This window comes from Terrapene carolina, unplaced genomic scaffold (genome assembly GCF_002925995.2).
Source record: "Terrapene carolina triunguis isolate 2854851 unplaced genomic scaffold, T_m_triunguis-2.0 Scaffold25, whole genome shotgun sequence".
Classification (NCBI taxonomy): Eukaryota; Metazoa; Chordata; order Testudines; family Emydidae; genus Terrapene; species Terrapene triunguis.
Genome location: NW_020664376.1, coordinates 2,442,454 through 2,467,629, shown reverse-complemented (window position 1 = coordinate 2,467,629; position 25,176 = coordinate 2,442,454). Strand labels below are relative to the sequence as shown.

The following is a 25,176-nucleotide window of genomic DNA, read 5'->3' as shown; positions in this document are numbered from 1 at the left end:
GTCCAGATAATGGGGTAGTGAGTGCCACTGAAAAGCTAATAAATAAAATTTTATTAACCACTGGTTAATTAAATTAGATAAATCAGTTTATCATACTAGAACTTCACTGCAAAGAACTGGTTGCCTTTTACAAGTAACAGACTTTTAAATCTGATTTTATGCAATAATCTCTCTCTCTTCTCCAAACACTCTAGATCAAGGTTCCTTCATTCTCTGAAACGCTTTCTGCCTTGAATGTAGTACAGGTAGCTGGTGGATCCAAAAGCCTTTTTGCAGGTAGGATAACTCTGTGCAAGGTTTCTGCATTTCAGACCCTCCCATCCCTCCCAGCCCCAAAATAAAAAGTAAAATTATTTTCTAAGAGGTAGGAATAAATTCTTATTTGTGAATTTTTTATTAATGAAAATTTAAAACCTTTTTTCTTTTAGTAACTGTAGAGGGCAAAGTATATGCCTGTGGAGAAGCCACTAATGGAAGACTTGGTTTAGGCCTATCCAGTGGAACTGTGCCTATTCCCCGACAGATTACAGCTCTCAGTAATTATGTAGTGAAGAAGGTGGCTGTTCACTCAGGTACTGACTCTTTACATTTCTCCATGGGAACATAAACATTATGTACTTAAGCTTAAAGGTGAAAGTAGACTCTTGTGCACTGTATGGTTCTAGTGCAGAGGATATAGAATAGAGCAGAGGTAGGCAACCTATGGCACGCGTACCAAAGGCGGCACGCAAGCTGATTTTCAGTGGCACTCACACTGCCTGGGTCCTGGCCACCGGTCCGGGGGGCTCTGCATTTTAATTTAAATGAAGCTTCTTAAACATTTTAAAAACCTTATTTACTTTACATACAACAATAGTTTAGTTATATATTATAGACTGATAGAAAGAGACCTTCTAAAAATGTTAAAATGTATGACTGGCATGCGAAACCTTAAATTAGAGTGAATAAATTAAGACTCGGCACACCACTTCTGAAAGGTTGCCGACCCCTGGAATAGAGCCTGTAATATAGGAGTACTGGCTGAAATTCTATGGTCTGCGTAAAGGAGATTAGACTAGATGATCTGGTGATCCCGTCTGGCCATAGAAATCTGTGAATTTAGTCTCTTAATTTTTTTGACCTATAAAGTTGTGATCTTTCTGAAAGTTAAATTCAGAATAATTTCTGATTTTTTATAGTGTAATTTTTGGGTCAATCCAGTGGAAATATTTTCCTTTTAAAAAACGTTAGCTAACTCTTTCATTTCGAAAATAGTTACTTAAGTGATTTGTTTCCACTGAGGGAAAATGTTCACCCTGGATACTTTTTTTAAAAAGTTATAAAATAAGTTTTTTCACCTTCTCAGTGGACCATGTGAAAATTAATGCTTTTGAATATATTAAAGTAAAGAGTTATGGGGTGGAGAGCGTAGCACTATATTAAATTGAAGCACTAATGGGATGTTTCGTGGCTTTTGCTTAACTTCTGTTGCCCTGTTGACTATGTGCACATTCTGGTCTTCCATACTGGAGGGCGAAGAAATAAATCTTTGCTGTTTGAAACTTGCAGTTTAAACCTTTGCAGGTGGCCGGCATGCTATGGCTTTAACTGTTGATGGGAAGGTATTTTCATGGGGCGAAGGAGACGATGGAAAACTTGGCCACTTCAGCAGAATGTAAGGATATAATTTCTATTAGTACCTTGAAATAGGAAATATTTCAAACAAATGATATTGAATCATTGTTAGCAAGCAGTGACAGTAATTAAATATATTATAAATAAAGAATTGTGTTACAAAAAGATTCTTCTGCAATACATATATCAGTTTTGTATGTTGCAAACTAAGCTTTTATTGCAATTTCAGTAGTTTTAAAGGGATACTCAAGTTAAAATTAATATAGCTGTTTAAAAATAGATTTCTCTTAATGGCCAAGGTCAGTGTTTAATTGGGTCTCTTTTGTATATTCATTATTGAAAAGTTACGTGAGAAGCAGCAGGAATATTGGTTGCCAATTTGCACTGGGTGGTGGTGAGGGTGTTGAAATGCCTGCCACAGTCTGATAAGGTTACACTCATGCTCTCTAGAAGTTCTTTACGATTTTCACCTCAGTTTCTAGGTAAAAGGCCCACTAACGTTTTTTGAATGGTTGATGAAACAAATAAAGCTAAAAGTGCTTTTTCCATGGTGAATTGGTGCTGCCTTAACTGACTGAGCTATGTCTCATGTCAAGCCCTTTCTCTATCATATGGCAATAATTCAAACTCTCATTAGTAACGCTGGTGTCTCGGGATCAGGTAGGCTGTTGTGATGTATTAAAATTTTTATGCTACTTGAGATTCCTAATGGAAGATGCTTTAGAATTGCAGAGCAGTAGAGTGGACTCTGATACTACACTGTGGTATACTGTAGACAGGCCATAAATAAAAAGAAGTTTGGTGCACCATTAATCTTTAAATCTAGTATTGCCAAATATCTGTTAGCTAGAAATGTTTTCTGGCAGAAGCTGAATTAGAAGCTGAGTATTTGATAGCTCACTCAAGCTAAGCTACTTGTGTGAAAAAAGATATTTTATTGAAGCTGTAAAACAAAAGTACCAACATTGTATTTGATACCAGCAACCCACCCCATACCATCTACTTAAGTCATTATTGTATTATTAATTTTGTAATCTAAGTGTCTTTAAAGTTGCCAAGGGGTTTTGTAATTCTATCTGTGTCTTTTGACGGTTGGTGTGCTTTTTTGAGCTAGGGTGTAGATTTTTCTCCTGAAAGTTTTTCATAAATTTCAAACACTTTTTAGCAAGGAAAGATTGAGAAAAATAATTTTATACTCACTTCTTGTGTTATACACACTGGGGAAATCTTCAAGTTATTGAATATTAACATATTCAATAGAAAATTGATCTTCATACTGTATAGTTCTCAGAGGTGTTCTTAGGATCTTTACATGATATATAGAAAAATACAGCATGTGCCTCAGAGCTTGAGTCTCAGAATAGACATGACTCAACAAGTGTGTGGGTGACAAACAGAAGGGGAGGGTTTGAGACAAGGGAGGACAAAATATGGCTTTATTAGTTTAAGCATAGGCACATATATTGTTTCTTAGATATTTTCTTCTGTTTATTAAATATAATTATAAGCAGAAAACATTCTTGACTCATTGTGGGCATTGCATCCGTGCTGCTGCCTGCATGATGTCCCCCTGTTAGCCCTGCACCTGCCAGGCATTGCTGGGACAGTGTGGAAGGACTGGGTCCTTACTATTAGGGTTGAAATGTATTTCCGCAAAGCCCTACTTAATTTGTTTAGAAATGTTAATAATGGTTGTAGCATGTACACCACATTAGAAAACCTACTTAAATTAAAACTAGACAATGAATTCAGTGAGCAGGTTGAATTTAACAAAAAGACATCCTACTTTCTCAGGCAAATGCTGCAGTGATATTCACAAGAAACATCTTCAGTACTCTAGCAGGCAGCTGACAATGAATGTTTGTTTGATCTGGTCCCCTTGTGAAGTGCAGAGCTAGAATAGGAATGGGCATCTCTTTGTTCATCCTCTGGCTCCCTGCACTGCAGGTTGGAGATACTGCAGTCCTCATGCTGCTGTATTGGAGGCTCAGCCAGGTGTACAACATTCTGTGCCATCCTCCTCCACCCTATGCAGAGCAGGACCAAGAGATCAGAGGCCGTGCTTCTGGGCTGGCATGTCAGGCCTGGGGGCCTCCACTTTTGGGACTGAAATGAATTTTGCAAAAAATATTTGGCAGATACTGAATATCTTTTTTCAGACAGAATTTGTTCATAACTTTGTATTCAAAACAGAATTTCAGTATCTTTTTTTTTGAAGATGAGTCCACGGGAGAAATACAATCTATAGAAACTTCTAACTGATAACACTGGATTATTACAGCTGGCTGTTTTAAATATTTGACTTTTTACTTTCTCTACCATTAATTTTCATAAATAGCTCAGCCTGGGCAATGAAGACAGATCATTCAATTTCACTTTTTAACATACACATTTTAATCTGTTTATCTTTCTGGTTCTTCATTATCAGGATGCTGCAGTGTGTTTGTGTTACATAACATTTCTTAAAAAAGGAATGTTCAGTTGAACTACATTAAAAATAGTATCAGAGGGATAGCCGTGTTAGTATGGATCTGTAAAAAGCGACAGAGTCTTGTGGCATGCGTCTGATGAAGTGGGTATTCACCCACGAAAGCTTATGCTCCAATACGTCTGTTAGTCTATAAGGTGCCACAGGACTCTTTGGCTTTTTACATTAAAAATAGTGGAAAATGAAAATGTTTTCAGCATTTTAAAAGTTTATTTTTTTTTTTTTTTACCAGACCTACATTTTTGGCCTAAATTGACTTGAACAATATACCTTTAAGATAAATAGAAAAATAAATTAAATCCATGACTTAAAGTGAAACATTGGAGTCTTATATATTAGCATTAGGGCAGTTTTGCCATTCAGGTGTTTAATATTACATGAGACATTGGAAGGTTGGGCATGAAATATATTGCATGACATCACAAAAGAAGGTGATAAATCCTTTTATTCTATCTTTAGGAATTGTGATAAACCAAGATTGATAGAAGCATTGAAAACCAAGCGTATCCGTGATATTGCTTGTGGCAGTTCTCACAGTGCTGCCATCACATCTAGTGGTGAACTGTACACATGGGGCCTTGGAGAATATGGCAGGCTGGGTCATGGAGACAATACTACACAACTCAAACCGAAGATGGTAAGTACATGAGGTATTTCCTGATTGTGGTAGTGTCTATGTATGTATATGTACAAGAAGAGAAAATAAAGGGAGAAATAAAGCTAAGAATCCCAAAGCAGTGTGTAATGTGGCTTGGATGTATAAAGAACAAAACAAGTCACAAATACTTTGAAATTACTGTGAAACTTTAAAATATGCTTAATGTGTTTGAGGCAGCATGCTTACTTTTCTGTGTGTTGTAGGTTAAAGTGCTTCTTGGTCACAGAGTCATTCAAGTTGCTTGTGGAAGCAGAGATGCTCAGACTCTGGCTTTGACAGATGAAGGTAGGAGTATCTTTCTTTAGCAACTTCATAGCATATGGGAATATTGTGATCATAGTGTGACATACTGTTTGATTGGTGTTACTAGGTTTGGTGTTTTCCTGGGGAGATGGTGACTTTGGAAAACTGGGCCGAGGAGGAAGTGAAGGATGCAACATTCCTCAGAACATTGAAAGACTAAATGGCCAGAGTGTGTGCCAGATTGAGTGTGGGGCTCAGTTCTCTTTGGCACTTACCAAATCTGGAGTGGTGTGGACCTGGTATGTTGCTAAGAAATATTTACAAAAAATTTCAAGGCATTTGAGTTGGGTTGATTGCTACAGACTGGCTTATTATATCTATGCTTTGTGCACATGTTTAATTTATTCTAAAACATCCTATTGTTTCCACCACCACCTCCCTCCCCCTGCACACTTATTTGTGCACCCACCTGTTATATTTTGTCTGTTAAAGTGTAAGCTCTTTGGGGGTGGTACTGTCATTTACTAAATCTTTATAGAGTGCCTGTCATAACTGGGACCCTTGCCTGGTTGGGGTGCATAGGTTTTAGTGCAATAAAAATAAATAGAAATAAAGATTATTGTGATAAAAGAAAATCTTTATATAGTTGAGGCCCTACTTAACTTGCAATATTGTGGAAATTGTGGATTCCACAGTATTTGACTTCCAACGCAGTTTTGATAGCGGGAGCCCTACCGGGTGCGAGGCTAACAGTGGGGAGTCCTGGCCACCCCAGGGCTGAGGGCTGCAGCTCCCCTTCTCAGCCCTGGGTGGCCAACAGTGGAAAATCATGGAAGAGTAATAATGGACCTTATTACCGAAAATAATAAGGTCCATTATTCTTTTCGACAATTTTCCATGGCTTGTTTGCAATTCAGCTGCAATTTTTTGACAATTATCCCATAGTTCAAGTAGGGCCTTATTTATTCATTTAATTTATTTATATATAGATAGTCTATGAAATAATATAGCTCAGTTCCTCTTGGTTCTTATGTTAAAGCAAGTGCACTGCTGCATCCTATATATGTTCTCTAATTACAGAATGATTGGTTGTGATTCCATTGTTAGGGATTAGTTTTTCCACTTGAATCAGGGATTCAGCCACTTTGTGTAGAGAATACAGCATATTCTCCTCAATATTAGAATACTCTTTGAGTATAGAATGAGAATTTCCCATCTGAGAACTTACAAGTGAATTGGTTGTTAGTTAAAGTAAAAATTTATTAAAGATAATTCATGAAATTTAAAACTCAAAAGATATTTTTTGTTACCAATGATCTCAGTAACAGAACAACACAGGGTCTTCAAACATCCCGTTTGGTTAAATTGAATTCTTACGTACAGGCTATATTTGAAGAAACTTAACTTTAGGATTGTCTTTATTCTTCATAAACTAATGTTTCTTCTTCAGCACAGGCTGATGAATAATATTTTTCTACAGTGAATTCCACAACAATCTGCTCTCTTTTCAAATGATTATCTCCTGTTGTTCGTGATGAGAGTGAAGCTAACAGTGCCTTTAGTAAAGATGTCCTCCTTCAGAATGACCGCTGTCCCCTATTGCTCTCAATGTGTGGGAAGCCAAGCTGCCCGTGGGCCACCATTTTTCCTTCCATTAGCCCTGCCCTGTATCAACACTGCAAAGAGTTGGGGGGCAGGGGAAAGAAAATCAAATGTCTTCAAAAATAAGTTAAATCTAAATTGGGACTACAAACACTAAAATATTTAATAATCATAACGTGATTATTGCATGACATCACTGCTAGGCAAAGTTAAGCTTGTTTGTGTGCCTCAGCATACCTAGCATGCTTGGATTTCTTTTAAGTTTAACTCTGAATTTCCTAGGTTTGTAGTACTTGTTTTGGGGGGTAATTAGGACATCCAAGTAATTTTTTTTTTATCCTTATGATACCGATATGTATTCAGTTCAGTTGTAACATAGTTTTTATCTGGAAATTACTATTAAACTAAGGACTTTTGGAGATACTTGATTTCCAACAGAGACTGATCACTGTTACAAAATACAATGGGGAAAAATGAGAATTGTTACCTCTAACCAACACTCTTCATTTTTTTTCTGCTCAGTTGATACTGTTGGTAATATCTTGAGGTATTGCCATAAAATAGACTGAGTAGTGCAATGTTAATGGTGTCTCTCAGACAGTTGAGGAAAATTTCATATGTTGGTAATAAAAGTAACCTGTGTTTGAGGCTTGTCTGAAGCCTCAGTTATGTAAATAGTTAAGCACATGTGCAGTTTTACTCATGTGAGTAGTTGTCACAGTGCAGGTCCTGTGTTTATATAAATTGTAAGCTGGATAGTGATTTTACTGAGTTAAAAAAATACAAGTCATTTTTGAGTACGTCATTTTTGAGTATAAGTAAATTTATAATAGTAAGATATTTCAAAACAGAAAGAATGAATTTTATGCAACCACAATACTTCCCCAAAAATAATAATAAATGGTACATTTTTAGTATTGAGGCCAATGTATGAAAAATTGTAGATTTTTCGCTACCCTCTAGAAATAAGTCTTTCCAAGTCAGGTTTCAAGGTCATTGTCAAGAAATTTGCATTGCTGTTACGTGCTCTTTCCCTTTGGATATATAAAGGATTTCAATTTGGAAAGGTGTAATGGCAAAGGATTGCAATGTTTAGAATGATATAATTGCCGGGAATTTTACATTTACTTCCTTGTCTGTTCCAGGGGCAAGGGGGATTACTTCAGGCTAGGTCATGGCACTGATGTTCATGTGCGAAAGCCACAGGTTGTGGAAGGGCTGAGAGGGAAGAAGATTGTACATGTGGCTGTAGGTGCACTTCATTGCCTGGCTGTCACTGACACAGGACAGGTAAGTTACTCTGGTCCAGAAAAAGCTAGATATCGAGGCAATGTAATGTAGTAACAGCAGTAATACTTGTAGCCTTTTATTTTATTTAATGTTAATTATACTACAGTGGATTTGGCTCTGGTGGCTACAGTCTCAAACCCAACAGAGTTATCTCTGTTTGCTCTAGATCTAGAGTCCATAGGAACACATGAAACCGTAGACCAGTAACACATACAATCACAAGAACAAGATCCACTATCTTTTAACAGTTTTATTAAAGTTGCCAACAAAGTTATAAATGTCACAGCATATAAAATTCCTAAATATATCCATACACCAGTTATAACTAGAGACATACTCACATCATCCTACATGGTGTTAGAGTCTGATGTCTCTCCCATGGATTGATCATCAATATGGGGATGGTCTCTCCTGGAGGTTTCCCATAGGAAGTTCAGTTTTCCCGCTGTGGGCACCTTTTTTTATAATGTGATTCTGTCTATACCTACATTCTGCGCATGTACATGAAAGTGTCAGCCCTCTCTTTCTTATTGTTCTGTGTCCCCTAGAAACATGAGGAAACCCGAATTTTATAGGCTGTGTAGGTTCTCATTAGCACTGATGTACCACCTGTATCCTGTGGCTAAGATGCATGTTGGAGACAAGATTTACTATTACAGCATTTTATAATTTAAAATTTAATCTTCTGGCTAGTCCAGGGTGGGCAGACTTTTTGGCCTGAGGGCCACATCTGGGTATGGAAATTGTATGGTGGGCCATGAAAACTCACAAAATTGGGGTTAGGATGCGGGAGGGGGTGAGGGCTCCGGCTGGGGGTGTGTGGGCTCTGCGGTGGGGCCAGAAATGAGTTCAGGGTGTGGGAGGGAGCTCCAGGCTGGGGTAGGAGGTCGTGGTGCGGGGGAGGGGCGGCAGTGAGAGCTCCAGCTGGGGGTGCAGGCTCTGGGGTTGGTCTGGGGTTGAGCAGTTTGCGGTGCAGGAGGGCGTGTCTGGCACCACCCCTGCAGCTCTCATTGGCTGTGATTCCCAGCCAATGGGAGCTGCGGGGACGGCGTGCGGAGCTCTCTGACTGCCCCTACATGTAGGAGCCAGAGGGCATACATGCTGCTGCTTCTAGGAGCCACGTGGAGCGGAGCAAGTCCCACACCCCACTCCTCAGCGGGAGCTTGAGCGCCGGATTAAAATGTCTGATGGACCGGATGCAGCCCGCGGGCCATAGTTTGCCCACCCTTGTTGGGCTAGATTTTCGCATTATTACCAGTTGGTACCTCTTTTCCCATAAATTTAGGGCTTCGGGTTATTCCTTGGTCATTTATTTGTGTCAGCATTTCTTGTCTCCAAGGCCTAAAATGGCTAAGCTAAAATCTTGCAGGCCTCAGCCTACAGGTTCTTGCATTTCAGCTTGTCTTACTTATATCTAATGATTCCTCTAAATATGGATCAATTTTATACTTCTCTAATCCTACAAATTAACTCTAGTTAACATACAATGGATATATATGATATAACATATTGATTAATCATAACATCACACAACAAATGGATAATAAACTAAAATCATTGGCTACATACTTATTGAATGAAATAAATATTCTTTATAATATATTGTTTTACTTCTTAAAGCACTGCACAAATATTAATGTGATTGTCACTTAGAATTTTCTTGCCTTCATATATTTATTAAATCTTAACTGTCATCTTAATATAGCTTTTGCATTTTTGTTCCTTATTATTTATGGCAACATGGGATGTTTCAGAGACAACCCACGGCTTTTCGCTTCCTAAGATCCAGAAGCAACCATGATCTTGTGACAGGACATATTTCTGTTCTATATTGGGTGATAGCATAAATATCATAGTTATGCAGAGTCCCAGTAAAATCGATGTGCAAGTAATTCCATTAACTTTATGTACACCCAGAATAATGAAATAGTACATGAATCTGCTCACAGAATGAAGCTCGTATGTGCTATATTAGCATATGTAACCTGAAAGCATCAGCTGTTAATTATGAAGGTGGTAGGTACTCTGGCAATATCTTTAATTAGTAACATAAGTCATTTAGAGATAAGATCCTATCATAGTAATTTTGAAAATAACTATATGGAAGACTCAGTGAAAAACAGTAACACATAGAACTGTCTGTTGGCAGGTTTATGCTTGGGGTGACAACGATCATGGACAACAAGGCAATGGAACTACTACAGTCAATAGAAAACCCACTCTTGTACAGGGTTTAGAAGGCCAGAAAATTACACGTGTTGCTTGTGGATCTTCCCACAGTGTAGCATGGACAACAGTGGATGTAGCTACACCATCTGTTCATGAGCCAGTACTCTTCCAAACTGCTAGAGACCCTTTAGGCGCTTCTTATCTAGGTAATACAAAGCTTGTGTTTATTTCCTTAACATTTTTAAACAATATTTGTGGATTGGGGCGGCGTTGTAGATGTGTATAGATGGACGGTTGTGGGGGACGAGGTGGCTGTGCAGGATGAAAGCCATTTAAACATACTGATTTGCTGAAAATGGAGGAAGTGAGAAGAGAACAAGACTTGGGAAGCTAAAACATTGTATGCCCTGAAGCTGAGGAGTCATACAAAAGTTAGCGCTAGTTTGAACTTTTAAATGTCTTAAACTGTTTGTCAATGTCCAAAATGCATTAGCAAAAATGAGATTCTTCTTGGACTGTAGACTTTTTTGTCTTTTTTTGGGCAGGGGATACAGTGCCTGTCATGTTGGGGCCTTGCCCTGATTGGGGCTTCTGGATGCTAGCATAATATTAAATCTCTGTATTATATGCCTCTTACACATAATAATTGTTGATGCAAATGTTATCTTACCTATTGATTTCTAAGACAAGTGATCACCATTAAAGAGGGAGGCAGCATTCTATGATGGCACCTTCCCAATTTATCAGAACCAAGGTTTAGTCAGACTTGAGTAACAAAAATGTTCTATGTAAAATATCAGAATATTTTAGCTGTTTCTATGTCTTTTAATCCATTAGCTATCTTTTACCTGGACAGAACTGCAGCAATAACAGAGCTTCATAGATGTACAATATATATAAATAGTACTCAACTGCTAATTTTTTGTCCAAGTAAAGATTGTTGTAGAGGCCAGTAGGAAACTAGTGGTGTTGTGTCTCCATTCTCATGAGTAAGTTTTAGACTCTCTTTTACATGAAAGTCATTGCTGACCTAGGTTTAGTATTGGGTTTCATATCAGAATTACAGGAATTGTAGGCTAAGAATCCTTTCCAAAAGTATCATTAAGCAGGTATCAAACAACAATAGTTATTATGCATTATAGTCTTTTTTTTTAAAAGCATGTCTGACTCTTTTTCCCAGGTGTCCCATCAGATGCAGATTCTTCTGCTGCCAATAACAAAATCAGTGGTGTAAGCAGTTCCAAACCTAACCGCCCTTCCCTCGCTAAGATTCTTCTGTCGCTAGATGGGAACCTTGCCAAACAACAAGCATTATCTCATATATTGACAGCATTACAAATTATGTATGCCAGGTAGGCGTGCCAACATTCTTGTATTTTACAGGATGAAGCATAGATGGTAAGCTACTTCATACAGTTTCTCCCTTATACCAGGTAATCATGGGTATAAAATAGGGCTTTAGGATGTATGCTTTAACTTCATTTAAATTTCCTTTTAGTGTTCACTTGAAATCAACTTGTTGATACAGGTTTTTCTGACAAGACTGTCTTATGTGGAACAGGAAACTCTGCAACAGAATGTTAGCTTTTTTAAAAGTCTCATGTGAGAGTGCATCATCCAAATAAGAACAGAATGATAGCTTTCCAAAAATGCAACTCCCAGCAATAATCTTGTTGTATACCTTGCAGTTGAGAATGTGTATCACAGAGCAGAGGGCTCCTTTTGAGATTGCTCATTTCTGTTTGTAAAGACAGGAGAAATATTAGTGGTAAAGAGTCTGAAAAGAAACTTGTGGAAGACTTTGGTTTAAAAATCCCCAAACTCTGTAGGCATCTGTAACTATCTCAGCTAAGTGTGAGTCCTCCCATATGGAATGGAAGTAAACTACCCTGTAGACTGCAAACATTGAAAACCATCACTTTTAGTATTACTCCAGCTGAATAACAGGACACGTTTCTTCCAAGGAGAGGATTTGGTGGTCCCAGTGTAAGTCTTTCTTCAACAGTTTGTTCATTTTTGATTTAGGGATGCAGTGGTTGGAGCACTGATGCCTGCAAGTATGATTGCACCAGTGGAATGTCCTTCTTCATCCCCGGTCCCACCACCAGATGCTGCTTCTACAGGGAGCCCTGCCAATGGGGAAGAGTGTGTGCTAGCAGTGGATGTCGAAGAGAGACTGAGTCCAAATCCCTGGCAAGACAGGAGAGGAGAGGTAAAATAAATAAAATCAGAATCAGTTTTGATATCAGAGCAACAATTTTGGAGTGCTGAAACATCCATCAACAATAACACTGTGAAGTATTTTCCTTTATTTAATTTGACAGTAACATGTGTAAGAACTTTACTTCGGCATCTGTCTAACTTCTAGAATCAATGCCATAAAGTACCTGCAATTTGTCGGCTGTGCCTGTTTATAATTGAACAATTCACAAGTTTCGAGTCCAGTAAATCAGATAAAAACATAAGGTAATTTCTCACCATGTTTTAGACCTGATTCAAAGATATTGGCGTTCTCTTAATCAGGTATTGAAACAGTTTAAGAAGTAGAGGTAAATTTATAAACTGGATTTAAAAAAGAACAAATGACAAGATGAAGAGAATCGTCAGTGTCTAAATCTTATTTCAGATGTAACAAATAATTGTAACATTATTTCTATTGTGTGATGTATTGAAAAGAAAGCCAGATACAAACATACTGTGTGGGTTCTTCAGTGTTAAAAGGAGTAGTAATAATAATTTTGTCACTAAAGAGGATACATCTTCTCCATTCCCCCATGCTAACATACTTGTTTGTCTCATCCAGCTGTTATGTCTTGTCTTTTAGGTTGTAAGCTCTTTGGGATAAGAATTGTCATCTTACTGCATGTTCGTACCTAGTGCAGTGGGGCCCTGATTTAGGGCTTGTCTTCACTACGAGCTAAATCAGCGCTGCTGCGATGGATGCCACAGCGTTGATTTAGCGAGTCTGGTTAAGAAATGCTAAGTTGATGGGAGCGCGTCTCTCGTTGAAATCGCATGGTGTAGACATTGCAGTAAGTCGATGTAGGTTATGTCAACTTCACTTATGTAGTTTTATGTAACAGAAGCAGCGTAACTTACATCGACTTAGTCCTATAGCGAAGGAAAGCCCTTAGTTCGCCAGTAGGCACCACTGCAAGGTTCATACAGGGATTTCTTGAATAAGATGCTGCTGTTTTTAGGCATCTCTTTTCTGAGCACAAACTTCTTTTTACAAAGTCTAGTTAAGCTTGTTTAAACACATGCAATATCTTATTGCTCTGCTATCTGGTTACTATGATGTTTTTTGACTAGGTTGTTTCTTCAGAAGATGCTGTGACCCCCTCTGCTGTAACTCCCTCAGCTGCTGCTGCCTCTTCTCGTCCTTTCATTCCAGTCACTGATGATCCTGGAGCTGCCAGTATCATAGCAGAGACCATGACGAAAACCAAAGAAGTAATATTGCTAATATTTTTAAGATTATAGGTTTTATTATGTATCTCCATCAAGCAATTGAATTGTTCTGGTGTTTGACAAGTTATGTCAGCAGAGGAAAAAAAAAATTTCTGGTGCTACAGCAAGTGCCATATGGTTGAGAATGCCATATGCAACTCTATGTATGTAGTTAGTTAGCTTTGTGTAATGCAAATGTATTTTTTATGGTGCTAGGTAGAGCTGGTCACAAATTTTTTGAAAAATTTTCCCATCTAAAAGTGCGGTTTTGTTAAAGCTGAAATGTTTCATGAAAAAGTATCTTATTTTGACAAAAATTTAGTTGGGAAGGTTTCTTGTGGTCAGGATGGAATTTCTGGAAGGGGAGAGAGGGACTCGAGAATAACCAATAGCCTGGTGGTTAGATCACTCACATGGGATGTGGGAGACCCAGAGGAAAAGGGGAGAGAGGGACCCCTACCCCAGAATAATCAATAATGATCTGGTGCTTAGGGGACTCACCTGGGATGTGGGAGACCCAGGACTAAGGGCAGATCTACACTAGAAGCGCTACATCAGCGCAGCTGCAGCACATCTAGTGAAGATGCTCTATGCTGACAGGAGAGGTAATTACATTGACATAATTACTCCAACTCTGTGAGAGGCAGAAGCTATGTCAGTGGGAAAGCATCTCCCACCGGCATAGCATTGGTGTGGACAGCTCGTAGGTCACTATAACTTGCGTCATTCAGGGAGGTGTCTTTTTCATACCCCTAAGCGATGTAGGTTAGATCGACTTAAGCGGTAGTATGACCTGCCCTATGTCTCGGTTTCAAATTAGGCAGGGAGTTGAATCTCATATCCTAGGTAGTGCCCTAACCACCACTGAGTTACTAGTTATTCTGGGGTTGGTAGTCTTGTATTTTTTTCACCCTAAAATTCGAAAGGTCTCATTTCAGTTCTGATGCGGAATGAAAACAAATTTTTGAAAGCTTGTTTTTTCTGAAATGAAATTTCTGTTTTCCAGCCAGCCCTACTGTCTAATACATGTAAAAGTATTGTTTACATAAGTAGGTAGTAATTTTTATAGTGTACTTCAGCATGGCATAGTTTTGTTTGGTAAATGCCCCAAATGATGTAGTGAAGCGATCTCTAAATATGCAACGCCCCTAAGCCTTGCCTAATAAGCATTGGTTCATAAAATCAGGAAATAGTTGATATTTTTTTCCCTTAGGACTTTGTTCTGAAGATTTGAAAGTCAGTTGTCTCTTACGGTTTTGTGGCTTGATAGTCTGTGTTTCTCTTCACATTTTCCCTTTTAATTAGTTAGGGCTTTCAGAAAATAGGAGCTGAACACTTGTTGACCTACCACTACTTTCTACTAGTCATAACTGTGTGAATACAGCTGAGAGATGTTTATTATTAAGCCCCTACTTGAATCATGGGATGATTGTCCCAAATTGCGGCTGAGTTGCAGACAAGCCATGGAAAATCACGGAAAAGTAATAATGGACCTTATTATTTGCGGTAATAAGGTTCATTATTACTTTTCCGCAGTTTTCCGCCTGGGGCTGAGAGCGGGGGGCCCCCCGCTGTTGGCCACTGGAGCTCCCACTGTCAAAATTGTGGTGGAAGCCTAATAAAGCGGGATCCCCAGCCTCACCCAAGAGCCCACACCTCCAGCCGGAGCCTTCCCGCCCGCACCCCAACCCCATCCTCCAGCCCAGAGCTCCCTCCCGCAACCTGAACTCCTCATTTTTGGCCCCACCCCAGAGTCTGCACCCCCAGCCAGAGCCCTCACCCCCTCCTGCACCCCAACCCCAATTTTGTGAGCATTCATGGCCCACCATACAATTTTCATACCAAGATGTGGCCCTCGGGCCAAAAAGTGTGCCCATCCCTGTCTTAGGGTCACAGTATTAAACTTCTGTTTCTTCTTGGAGTGCTTGCACATGCCCGTTCCCCTGCAGGTGTAAGCTTGCTCCGTTCACTAGCATTTGAGATTTTTCCCTCAGCTGAACCCACTAGGATGGCACATATGTCCTCTGCTGCATTGTGCTGCTGCACGATAGTCCAAAGGGTAGAACCAACTCCCATCTCTTCCTTCTTACCACCTGTGATGATTGTCAGAGAGTGCTAACTTGCTACCACAAGTGTTTCCCTCTTTCTGAGTCTTTTCTGTTGTATATGGTTGGTACTTGTTGCGTCGTCTTACTGAAGTGTAGGTTTATTTTTTTATTTTACTAATGTATTTAGTTTACATTTTGGTTTCCAGTGGTTCTGGGTGTCAATGCCCAGTGCTGTGGCATGCCTCAGTCCCCAGACTTTAAACCAGTGGTCACCAACCGGTCAATCCTGGACACTCTCCCAGTCCCCATACTGCTCCCAGAAGTGGCCAGTGCAGCCCCGGAGGAATGGGGGGCAGGAGTCTGTGTGCTGCTCCTGCCTGCAAGCGCCCCCCCCCCCCCCCCCCCCCCCTGGCTGGGGGGGGCCCGCCGGGGGGGGCCGCGCCCGGGGCCCTGTGCCCCCCCCCCCCCCCCCAGGGGCTGCAGGGGCGCATTGGCCCCTTCTGGGAGTGACGTGGGGCCGGGCCAGGCAGGGAGCCTGCCTTAGCCCTGCTGCTCTACTGACCAGGAGCCACCCGAGGTAAGTGCTGCCTGGCAAGAACCCGCCCCCCCACACACCCTCCCGGATCCAGCACCCCATGCCCCCTCCTGCACCCCAAGCCCCTGCCCCAGCCCCTCCCAGAGCTTGCACCTCTCACCTCCTCCTGCACCCCAACCCGCTGCCTCAGGCTCAGCCTGAAGCGCCCTCCCACACTACGTACCCCTTGGCCCCAGCCCAGAGCCCGCACCCCCTACCAAACTCCAACCCCCTGTCCCAGCCCGGTGAAAGTGAGTGGGGGTGGGGGAGAGTGAGTGATGAAGAGAGGGGAGATGGGGAAGGGATGGGGTAGATCCTGGGTTGCCCTTAAATTCAAAAAGTGATCTTGTGCGTTAAAAGGTTGGAGACCACTGCTTTAAACCTTGAAATACATGCAAGAAGCTGATGCCGGTCAGGGACCTGCACTCCAGGTTCCTGAAGTGCCTCAGAGAAGCACGCATCAGGGACAGATGTGAAATCTGCAGGGACTTGAAACCCAGAGCTAAAAAATACCGGGAGGTCAGACTAAAACATCTCCTTATGGATGCAGCCCTGCCCAATCTTCAGAACCTTCCTGCTCGAGGTGAGCATTGAGTGCCTTTACTTTGCTTAGGAGCACTCCTCCTGGCATGGCAGAGTCCCAACATTGATCTCCATCTCCAGTACTGAAGAAGAAACATTGAAAGACTGCACTGAGGAACGGCATTGTCCAGGAGATTGAGGTTGCCAGCAGCCAAGCTGAGAAGCAGGGTAGAGTGCGCATAGTGCCAAGCAGTTTTTTCTCTGGGGCCGGTGGAACCTTAGGTGAGGTCATTAACTCAGGTACTGATGCTGTTGAGTGTCTGTAAGGGAGCACCATCTTGTTCAGCAGTGCGTCCTCTTTGGCTCAGCAGCACCAAGAGAGACTCCTGGTGCTGTCAACTCCTGAGACTTATGTCGTAGCAAGTGATCAGCTGAGTCTACTGATACTGGTGGTTCAAGAAACACTTCACCCAATACCAACAGACACCCACGAGGACTTGCTGACTGCTAGAGTTCAGCACCAAGTACCATGGGCACCTTCAAATGCTCTGGTACCCCTTTGTACGGTGCAGTTGAGGGGCAAACTGACTATAATTTCTCCAGTGCCATCCTCTCCAGACTCCCATCACTGCTCCCCAGCACTGAGAAGCATGGCACCTCCCTCATTGAATGACTTAGGTTCGTTGTCTGAGTCAGAAATTGGATCTTATGTGTCACAGCCGTGTCACGTAAAACATCACTCTGCTATGAGAGGTTTTCACTGCTGGTATCCAGTGGAGGCTCCATGTTGGTTGGTCAGTAGGGAGCCTTTGTCAGGAAAAAAATTGGACTCCAGTGCCATATCTGCGACTGTACTGGAGCCAGTATGGGTTTCCATCCAGCGCCAGTTCCTCTTCTCCCCCTCCCTGTTCTGGTAGGTACTGTGATCACTCTTTGCGTTGAGATCTTCAAGAAGCCACTCCTGGTACTGAACTCGGTATCAAACTTGAACAGTCTGCCCCAATGAATCTCACTTTGGAGGAATTGGGAGAAGCACCATTTCAGCCAGCCTTGGGTTCCTCCTCCTCATCACTTGATCAGGCGGTAGTGTCCAGTGTTTTTTCACCTTTTCTGGACGATTATAGGGCCCATCAGAACCTCCTTAAGAGAATGGCTTCCACCCTGATATACAGATGGAAATAGTTCAGGAGAGCTCAGGCAGATTGGTTGACATTTTGGCATCTGTGGGGCCTTCTTGAGTGGCACTGCCCATAAATGAGGCTATTTGGGAGCCCACTAGAGTGTTGTGGCAAAAACCCATCTTCCCTGCCTCACACAGCTAAGAGGACTGAAAGGAGGTATTATGTTCCCTCGTGGGGATTTGAACAGTAATGTACACCCCCACCTTGCCCTTTGAACTGCCTGCTCTCTGTTTGTTGCTTCATCTTTCAAGTTAGCCAGCCTTTTTAGTGGCAATTATCTCTGCAAGAAGAGTGAGGGAATTGAGAGCCCTGGTATCTGATCCATCAGGTATCTTATACAAGGAAAAGGTATATCTTCACCTTCATCCAAAATTTCTCACCAGCATGGTTTCTCACTTCCATATCAGTCAGGCATTATATTTACCAACATTCTTCCCCAATCCTCATTCTCCTAAGAATGAGGAGAGACTCCACACATTTGCTGTTAGGAGAGCATTAGCATTTTACTTGGATAGGACTAAACCATAGGCCATCTTCATAACTGTTTGTGGCAGTTGCAGGCAGGATGAAGGGCATTCCAGTCTCATCTCAAAGAATCTTATTGTGGATTTCCTCCTGTATACGTTTGTGCTACAACATGACCAATGTAACTTCCCCAGACAGCATGTTGGCATGTTCAACGAGATCTCAGCTGGCCTCTGCAGCCTTTCTATCTCATGTGCCTGTAGTGGCTGTTTGTAGAGCTGCAACTTGGTCATCAGTACATGTCTCTGATTCTAATGCCATCTCTCAACAGTCTAGAGATATCAGATTTGGACATTTAGTCCTTCTGTCATTATTCAGGTCGACTCTGATCCCATCTCCTGATTGACCTGCTTGAGCGACACCTGAAACAGAATGAACATGTGCAATCACTTAAGAAAAATGGTTACTAACTTGCTCTGTAACTGTTGTTCTGTGAGATGTTGCACATGTCCGTTCCATGACCCACTCGCCTTCCCCTCTCTATCAAAATCTGTCTGGTAAGAAGGAACTGAGGAGGATCAAGGTGGCTGTACCTTTGTGCCATTGTGTAGCAGTAGGAGGCAGCAGCGGGTGCATGGGCTGCCCTGATGTGGGGGTACCTCTAAGGGAAAAATCTGTAATGCTAGTGCACTGGGCATGCACGCATCTGAAGCGGTATGGACATGTGCAACACATCGCAAAGAACGACAGTTACAGAACAGGTTAATGACCATGTTGGGTTTTTATAGGCAAGTTAACTCAGTTTGTTATATAAAATCTTTCTTCCATCTTTCTTCATTATATATTATATATTTCTTGAATTTCTCTTTCAGGATGTAGAAAGCCAAAGTAAAGTATCTGGTCCTGAGCCCCAATACTTGGATGAGTTCACTAGTCTTTTAGTACCGGATGACACACGAGTCATGGTTGACCTGCTGAAGCTTGCTGTCTCCACCAGGGCTGGTGAGAAGGGAAAGGATGTTCTTTCCGCTGTGCTGTCTGGAATGGGCACTGCATACCCACAGGTCAGTCAAAGTGATTTTTGTTGTCTTACTGTATTTTAACTATCCTCCCTTCTTTCTCATTCTGTTGAGGTGACTCCTACTCGTTGAAGATATAGGTTCAGAAGATGTAGGTTTTTACAAACATAAAAACTAATAATTATCTTATACTAATATAAGAGTCCATATACCTTTAATTGGAATACCAAATGAATATAGCTGTTTGCTGTAGAAATCAATGAGAGTCAATTGCCAGGGGTTCTCAACCCTTTTTTTCCCGGAGGCCCCCACAACATGCTATTAAAAACTCCAGGACGCAGCGGGGATTGGGGGCTCTCGGGGCAGGGACTTCTATTTTGGGGGAGGGAAGCAGAGGCCAGCAAGGCTTGAGCCAGCTCCGTGCGAGCAGGGGCGTATCTCAGGGTGTAGAGAGGGGATAACCAGGGGCGGTGTGCAGGTATGGAGGGTAGCTCAGAGTATAGGGAAAGGAGTAGTGTGGGGCTGTGCGCTGGGAGGGCTCCCCTGCGGTCCTGGTTCCCGGAGGGCTCTGCCAGCCATGGAGCTGGGTCCTCCCACCCGGGTGGCTCTTACTGTCTGCCTCTGTTGGAGCAAAGGGGGCTGGGAGCCGAGGAGGCAGCTTCAACCCCGGGCACCAGCAGAGGATGAGGGAATGCTGCAGCTGCCTGCTCCATGTCACCAGCCAGAGCAGCAGCTGTCCTGCTCTGCCTTCCTCTGGCTTCCCACCTCCAACCTGGCCAGGGGGCGGGGAGAGAAGGAGATGGGGGGCAGGGAGGGAGCTGCCCCTGCGACTGCCCTGCTCTTCTTCTGCAGTTTGGGGTAGGGGGGTCAGCGCCCTCCATACCCCCCAACTCTGCCATGGGCTCAGAGCTTTTGCCACACGGGGAGCACCAGGGCTCGGGGCTCCAAAATTCAGCCCCGCTGCTCCTGGCTTCAGCTCTGAGGGGAGCGCTGGGGATCGGAGCTTCAGCCCCGTGGGGGGTGCCGGAGATCGGCGCTTCAGTCCCGTGCCTCCCAGCTTCAGCCCTGCAGGGAGTGTCAAGGATCAGGCTTTGGGTTTCAGCCGTGGGGCCCCGTAGCCCCTTTGAAAGGGCTCATGGACCCCCGGTTGAGGACCACGGGTATTAGCATATTTTAGCATTCCGTTATCTTAACACTTACCTTTGATGTTTTCATTTGTTTGTTGAACGGGCATTTTAAACTTATTTTTCTTGCCTATTTTAGGTTTAATGTGATATTTGCTTCTTGTTGCATTGCTCTTATAACTGAAATAGAGGCTTATTTCATTTATTCCTACCTTTTCTGTTGGAATATTGGAATGTAATGGACAAGACACCAAGAAGGATGGGGATCAGGGCTTACTCTCGTTATCAGTTTTTTCAAGAAAACTGAATTGTTTTCTTTATGAAGATGTGTATAATCAGTTGAGATGTATTTTTTTAGGTTGCTGACATGTTGTTGGAGCTGTGTGTTACGGAGTTAGAAGATGTGGCTACAGACTCGCAAAGTGGTCGTCTTTCTTCACAGCCAGTGGTGGTGGAAAGTAGCCATCCATATACAGATGATACTTCAACCAGTGGCACTGTTAAAATACCAGGTACGGAATACTGATAAGATTTATATGAGATGAGAAATTATCCATTCAGTTACTTACATTATGCAGATTTGCAGGAACAGACACTTAGATTCAGTTTACAATAATCCATTTTGAATCTTCACTAAAATGTTCGAGTAAATTGGATAGTTTTAACATACCTGTTACCATAATAAAAATTTGTACGCTTGATGATAACCTTTCTTGAACCTGTTAAATGTACTCTTCATGAATTCAGGTTCTCTGGGCAGTACTGGATTTGGTACACAGCTGCTCTGCAGCTGAAGATTACATCTAATTTTTGTTTCATTAGGACATTGGGAACAGCTTGCCCGTAACCACATAGTAAATCGTTATCAGGGCCAGAAATAAATTATTTTCTTTGTCCTTGGCCTTAACTATTAGACTATATTTTCTCTGTGCATTGTGGTTTCATTTTGAATTGATTTAATACTGTCCAAAAGTTAGACTTCTGATGCTGTTAGCCATTTTGCTTCAGCTTGCAGGTATGCTTTGCTCTGACATGCTTTAACAGATCACGTAAGGTTTGGAGTGTTCTGAACATTGTCATATACAGTTGGCCCAAATTCATGGGTGGTTTGTGGATCTATATTATGTAATACTTTCAAGGAACATTAATTACAGGCAAATAATTATCTTAATAGAAAATAGCTATGTTCTCGCTTGATCAGCATAGAACAGTTCAAACAGTGTTTTAATTCACTGGACTTTTAAAGCTTACATTTTCCCCATTTTACTTATTGTTTAATTATATAAAGTACTTTGTTACTTGTTAGGTGCCGAGGGACTCAGAGTAGAATTTGATCGCCAGTGTTCTACAGAGCGGCGCCATGACCCTCTCACTATAATGGATGGAGTCAACAGGATAGTTTCAGTCCGATCAGGTGATGAGAATCAAATGTTATATTTACTTTATTTTTCTTAAGTGCTTAGTTTATCTTACTGTTGAATGTTGGATGAAATATACTCTTATTGTATCGCAATAGGTTTATTTTGGGTGGAGAATAGGCTAGAAAAATACATATCTAGTATTGATTTACAATGTTTTTTTAATAACATTTAAAAAATTTAGGCAGTTGTCTCAATACATTAGATTATTTCTGAAGCATGCATAACCAAAATTGAAACACATGTAGATTCTGGTAATTACTTATTTAACAGAAACAACTTTTAATATTTGTGCGTATATGCAAAGTAATTTCTAAAGTGCAAATAAAGTAGTGTATTTTACAGAAGAATTTCAACCTTAATCTACAGCCTAAATTATTTTTGATAGACTCCACATTTAAAATCTGTTTTAACATTCTAACCTCTATGTATAAAGACCAGTATAAGCTGGCAGCATGTGGTAATTGTTTTGGGGCAGGATTGAAACATACTGTTTAATTTGCTTTACTTTTTAATTTGTTGCTTGGTAATTCTGTTGTGATTTGTAAAATAAGTTTTCCTGCCTGTGCCTTAAGATCAGATGTAAATGCTGATTTTACTGTTACATCCCCAAATGGTTCCTAGTATGTGTGGTGTACAATTTTCTGTATAACCAAGGTATTTATTTTTAATGAATCTGAACATCGTGTGAAACGGTATTTTATAACAGGAATGCTAGTTTTTTTTTGTAAGAATTTTAAAATTCTGGAAATACGGGTTTTACTACATTAAAGGCAAATCTTTCTGCTCTCAAGTGCTCTAAATAAAATCTGGGCACAGGCTGGAGAGTTTTTAAATTCTATCACTTGCTCTTTCTTCCTCTCCTCTTTCTTTCATTTCTCCTCCCCCCCTCCCTGGATCAAATCATATATCCAGTATCTCTGTCAGTTTTCTTCTTTCATTACTCACCCATGTGGTATTTTCCTTTCTCACTCTCATCAAGTGTGCCATTTAAAGTATGGGCAAGCTATGGATCATGATGGCTACCATTTCTGCTGACCCTTCCTCCAAGAGCAGAAGTCCATTTTATGGAGCACTTTGAATCTGTGTAGTGGCATGGGCCTTCTGGTGTCCACCATCTCCCTGAACCAAGGTTATTCAAATTGGGACATGTGTCTACTGGTGTCTGAAAGTAGATGTAGGGAGCAAGAAGGCATGCCTTCACATTGGATCTCATATCAATTTGGGCACACAAGTTTATAATTATTGTTTTAGTACTGTATTTAAGTTGCTTAATGGTGGTTGGGACAGATATGCAATATTGTGGACAAATCTCATTCAGTTGAGTTCAGTTTTATTGAATGAAGGTAAATATCTTTGGAATTTTTATCTTTGTATTAAAAATGTAAATGTTTTTGTACTATTGTGAGATTATGTGGAACTTCTTTAGCAGGAAGACAAGATTTAATGCAATCTCTGGAAGGTATTAGGAACATCAAAGGGCTTTTTGGGACAATACATTTGCAGTAGGTTTCCTAGGAAGTACGTGGGGGTGAGGGAAAAGCAAATTCTCTCCTCTGAAGCCAACCTTTTGAAGCCTTGCACTGGGAGGAGAGATCCTTTGTGTACTAATTACGTGCTTCTGGAAACTCCAGGTCAGAGTCCCCTGAACTGTATAAAGGGTGGACTAAACATGTTTATGAATGTGCTTGTTCTGAGCTAAAGCTGTGATGATCTTGTCACCACAAAGAGAACCCCTTGGGTGGGGTGTTGGGCTCTGGCAGGAGCAGTCCTTCATGTTAGAAGTGGGGTGATGTCTGGTAAGCTTATTAGCATGTGTGTAGGTTCTCTTACTGTTTTAAATGTTTTCTCTGTAGGACTTTTATCTTAGGAATGAAATAGGCTTACGTAAAAAGAACTGTTTGGTACTTTATAACTATTACCAGTTTCTGCAGAGAGAACAAGTAGATGTGCTTTGATCAGCCTCTCTCTGCTGGGAATAACCCAGTGAAGACAGGGAAGTGTGCATCCTGGAAAAAACTGATTAGAAGGGAATGAGATGCAGGTCTCCATCCAGAAAGACAACCGCTGGGGAGCTGGAAGCCTGAGAATGGGTGCTGTTGCTGGACCATTGGTGGGAAATACAGGTGCAATTGCCCTGAACTGAGAAAGTGGGAAAAGATTCTAAACAGTGAATTCATTTTGTATATTGTTATGGATTGCTTGGTGCCAACATTTTATTTTTTCCACGGGAAAGTGGACTTTCAGAAATGTAACTGACTTTGGTATTAAAACAACCGAGGCATCTCTTAAATGACAATTTAAGTTGAGCTTTTCAAGCAGGAACAAAATTCTGTTGTCAGGAAATTGCTTCTTGTCTTGGATTTTAGCTATTTTTATATGCACATTTATGTGCTTCATTTACAGATCTTCCTCCCCCCCCCCCCCCCCCCCCGGAAACATTCATTTAATGCTTACAGCAACTAGCATCTAGTAGCTATATGATATTTTATGGATGACTGAAATAATTAATAAGTATGGATGAAAATGTATTTCTCTACTATCCCACTGTAACAGGTCGTGAGTGGTCTGATTGGTCTAGTGAATTGCGAATTCCAGGAGATGAATTAAAGTGGAAGTTCATCAGTGATGGCTCTGTGAATGGATGGGGATGGCGATTCACTGTTTATCCTATCATGCCAGCTGCAGGTAAGTTATAATATATGGTGGAGGAGAGATTCAGGTATTCATAAGCAAAGGTTGCCTTGTCCACTTATACATGTTTATTTAGAAAAGAGAATACATCAACAAAGTAACAAGATACATAAATAAGTGAGGATACAGTTTTGGCATACTCTCCTTAGAAAGATGAGTATCTGGATTAGAACTACAGTAACTCATCACTTAACGTCGTCCCGGTTAACGTTGTTTTGTTGTTACGTCGCTAATCTATTAGAGAACATGCTCGTTAAAAGTTGTGCAGTGCTCCCTTATAACGTTGTTTGGCAGCCACCAGCTTTGTCCACCGCTTGCAGGAAGAGCAGCCCATTGGAGCTAGCTGGTGGGGGCTTGGAACCAGGGTGGACCGGCAGCCCCCCCCATCAGCTCCCCTAAGTTCCCTGTCCCTCCCCCCACTGCCATGTGCTGCTCCTGCCCTCTGTCTTGGAACTGCTCCCGGGAGCCTCCTGCTTGCTGTGTAGGGGATGGGGGGGAAGAGGGGTGCTGATGTCAGGGTGTCCCCCTCCCCCTGCTCCTTTACCCCATCTCCACAGAGCGGGGGTGGGGAACAAAACAGGGCTCAGGATGGAGGGAGCTTGCTGGCAGCAGCTGCT

General features: G+C 41.5%; 1 protein-coding gene across 1 annotated transcript in view; it reads left to right on the top strand.

Moving 5' to 3' along the window:
- The window catches only part of LOC113406304 (E3 ubiquitin-protein ligase HERC2-like), a 216,767-nt gene that overhangs the window by 148,008 nt on the left and 43,583 nt on the right, over positions 1–25,176 (top strand). Inside the window, exons 58-72 of the mRNA XM_026650394.1 lie at positions 195–276; positions 429–572; positions 1,564–1,654; positions 4,562–4,739; positions 4,964–5,045; positions 5,131–5,302; positions 7,751–7,895; positions 10,045–10,270; positions 11,245–11,416; positions 12,090–12,276; positions 13,377–13,517; positions 19,177–19,368; positions 20,806–20,959; positions 21,754–21,861; positions 24,422–24,553. Coding sequence (XP_026506179.1) covers positions 195–276; positions 429–572; positions 1,564–1,654; positions 4,562–4,739; positions 4,964–5,045; positions 5,131–5,302; positions 7,751–7,895; positions 10,045–10,270; positions 11,245–11,416; positions 12,090–12,276; positions 13,377–13,517; positions 19,177–19,368; positions 20,806–20,959; positions 21,754–21,861; positions 24,422–24,553 — 2,206 coding nt within the window. The remainder of the gene's footprint in view (positions 1–194; positions 277–428; positions 573–1,563; positions 1,655–4,561; positions 4,740–4,963; positions 5,046–5,130; positions 5,303–7,750; positions 7,896–10,044; positions 10,271–11,244; positions 11,417–12,089; positions 12,277–13,376; positions 13,518–19,176; positions 19,369–20,805; positions 20,960–21,753; positions 21,862–24,421; positions 24,554–25,176) is intronic.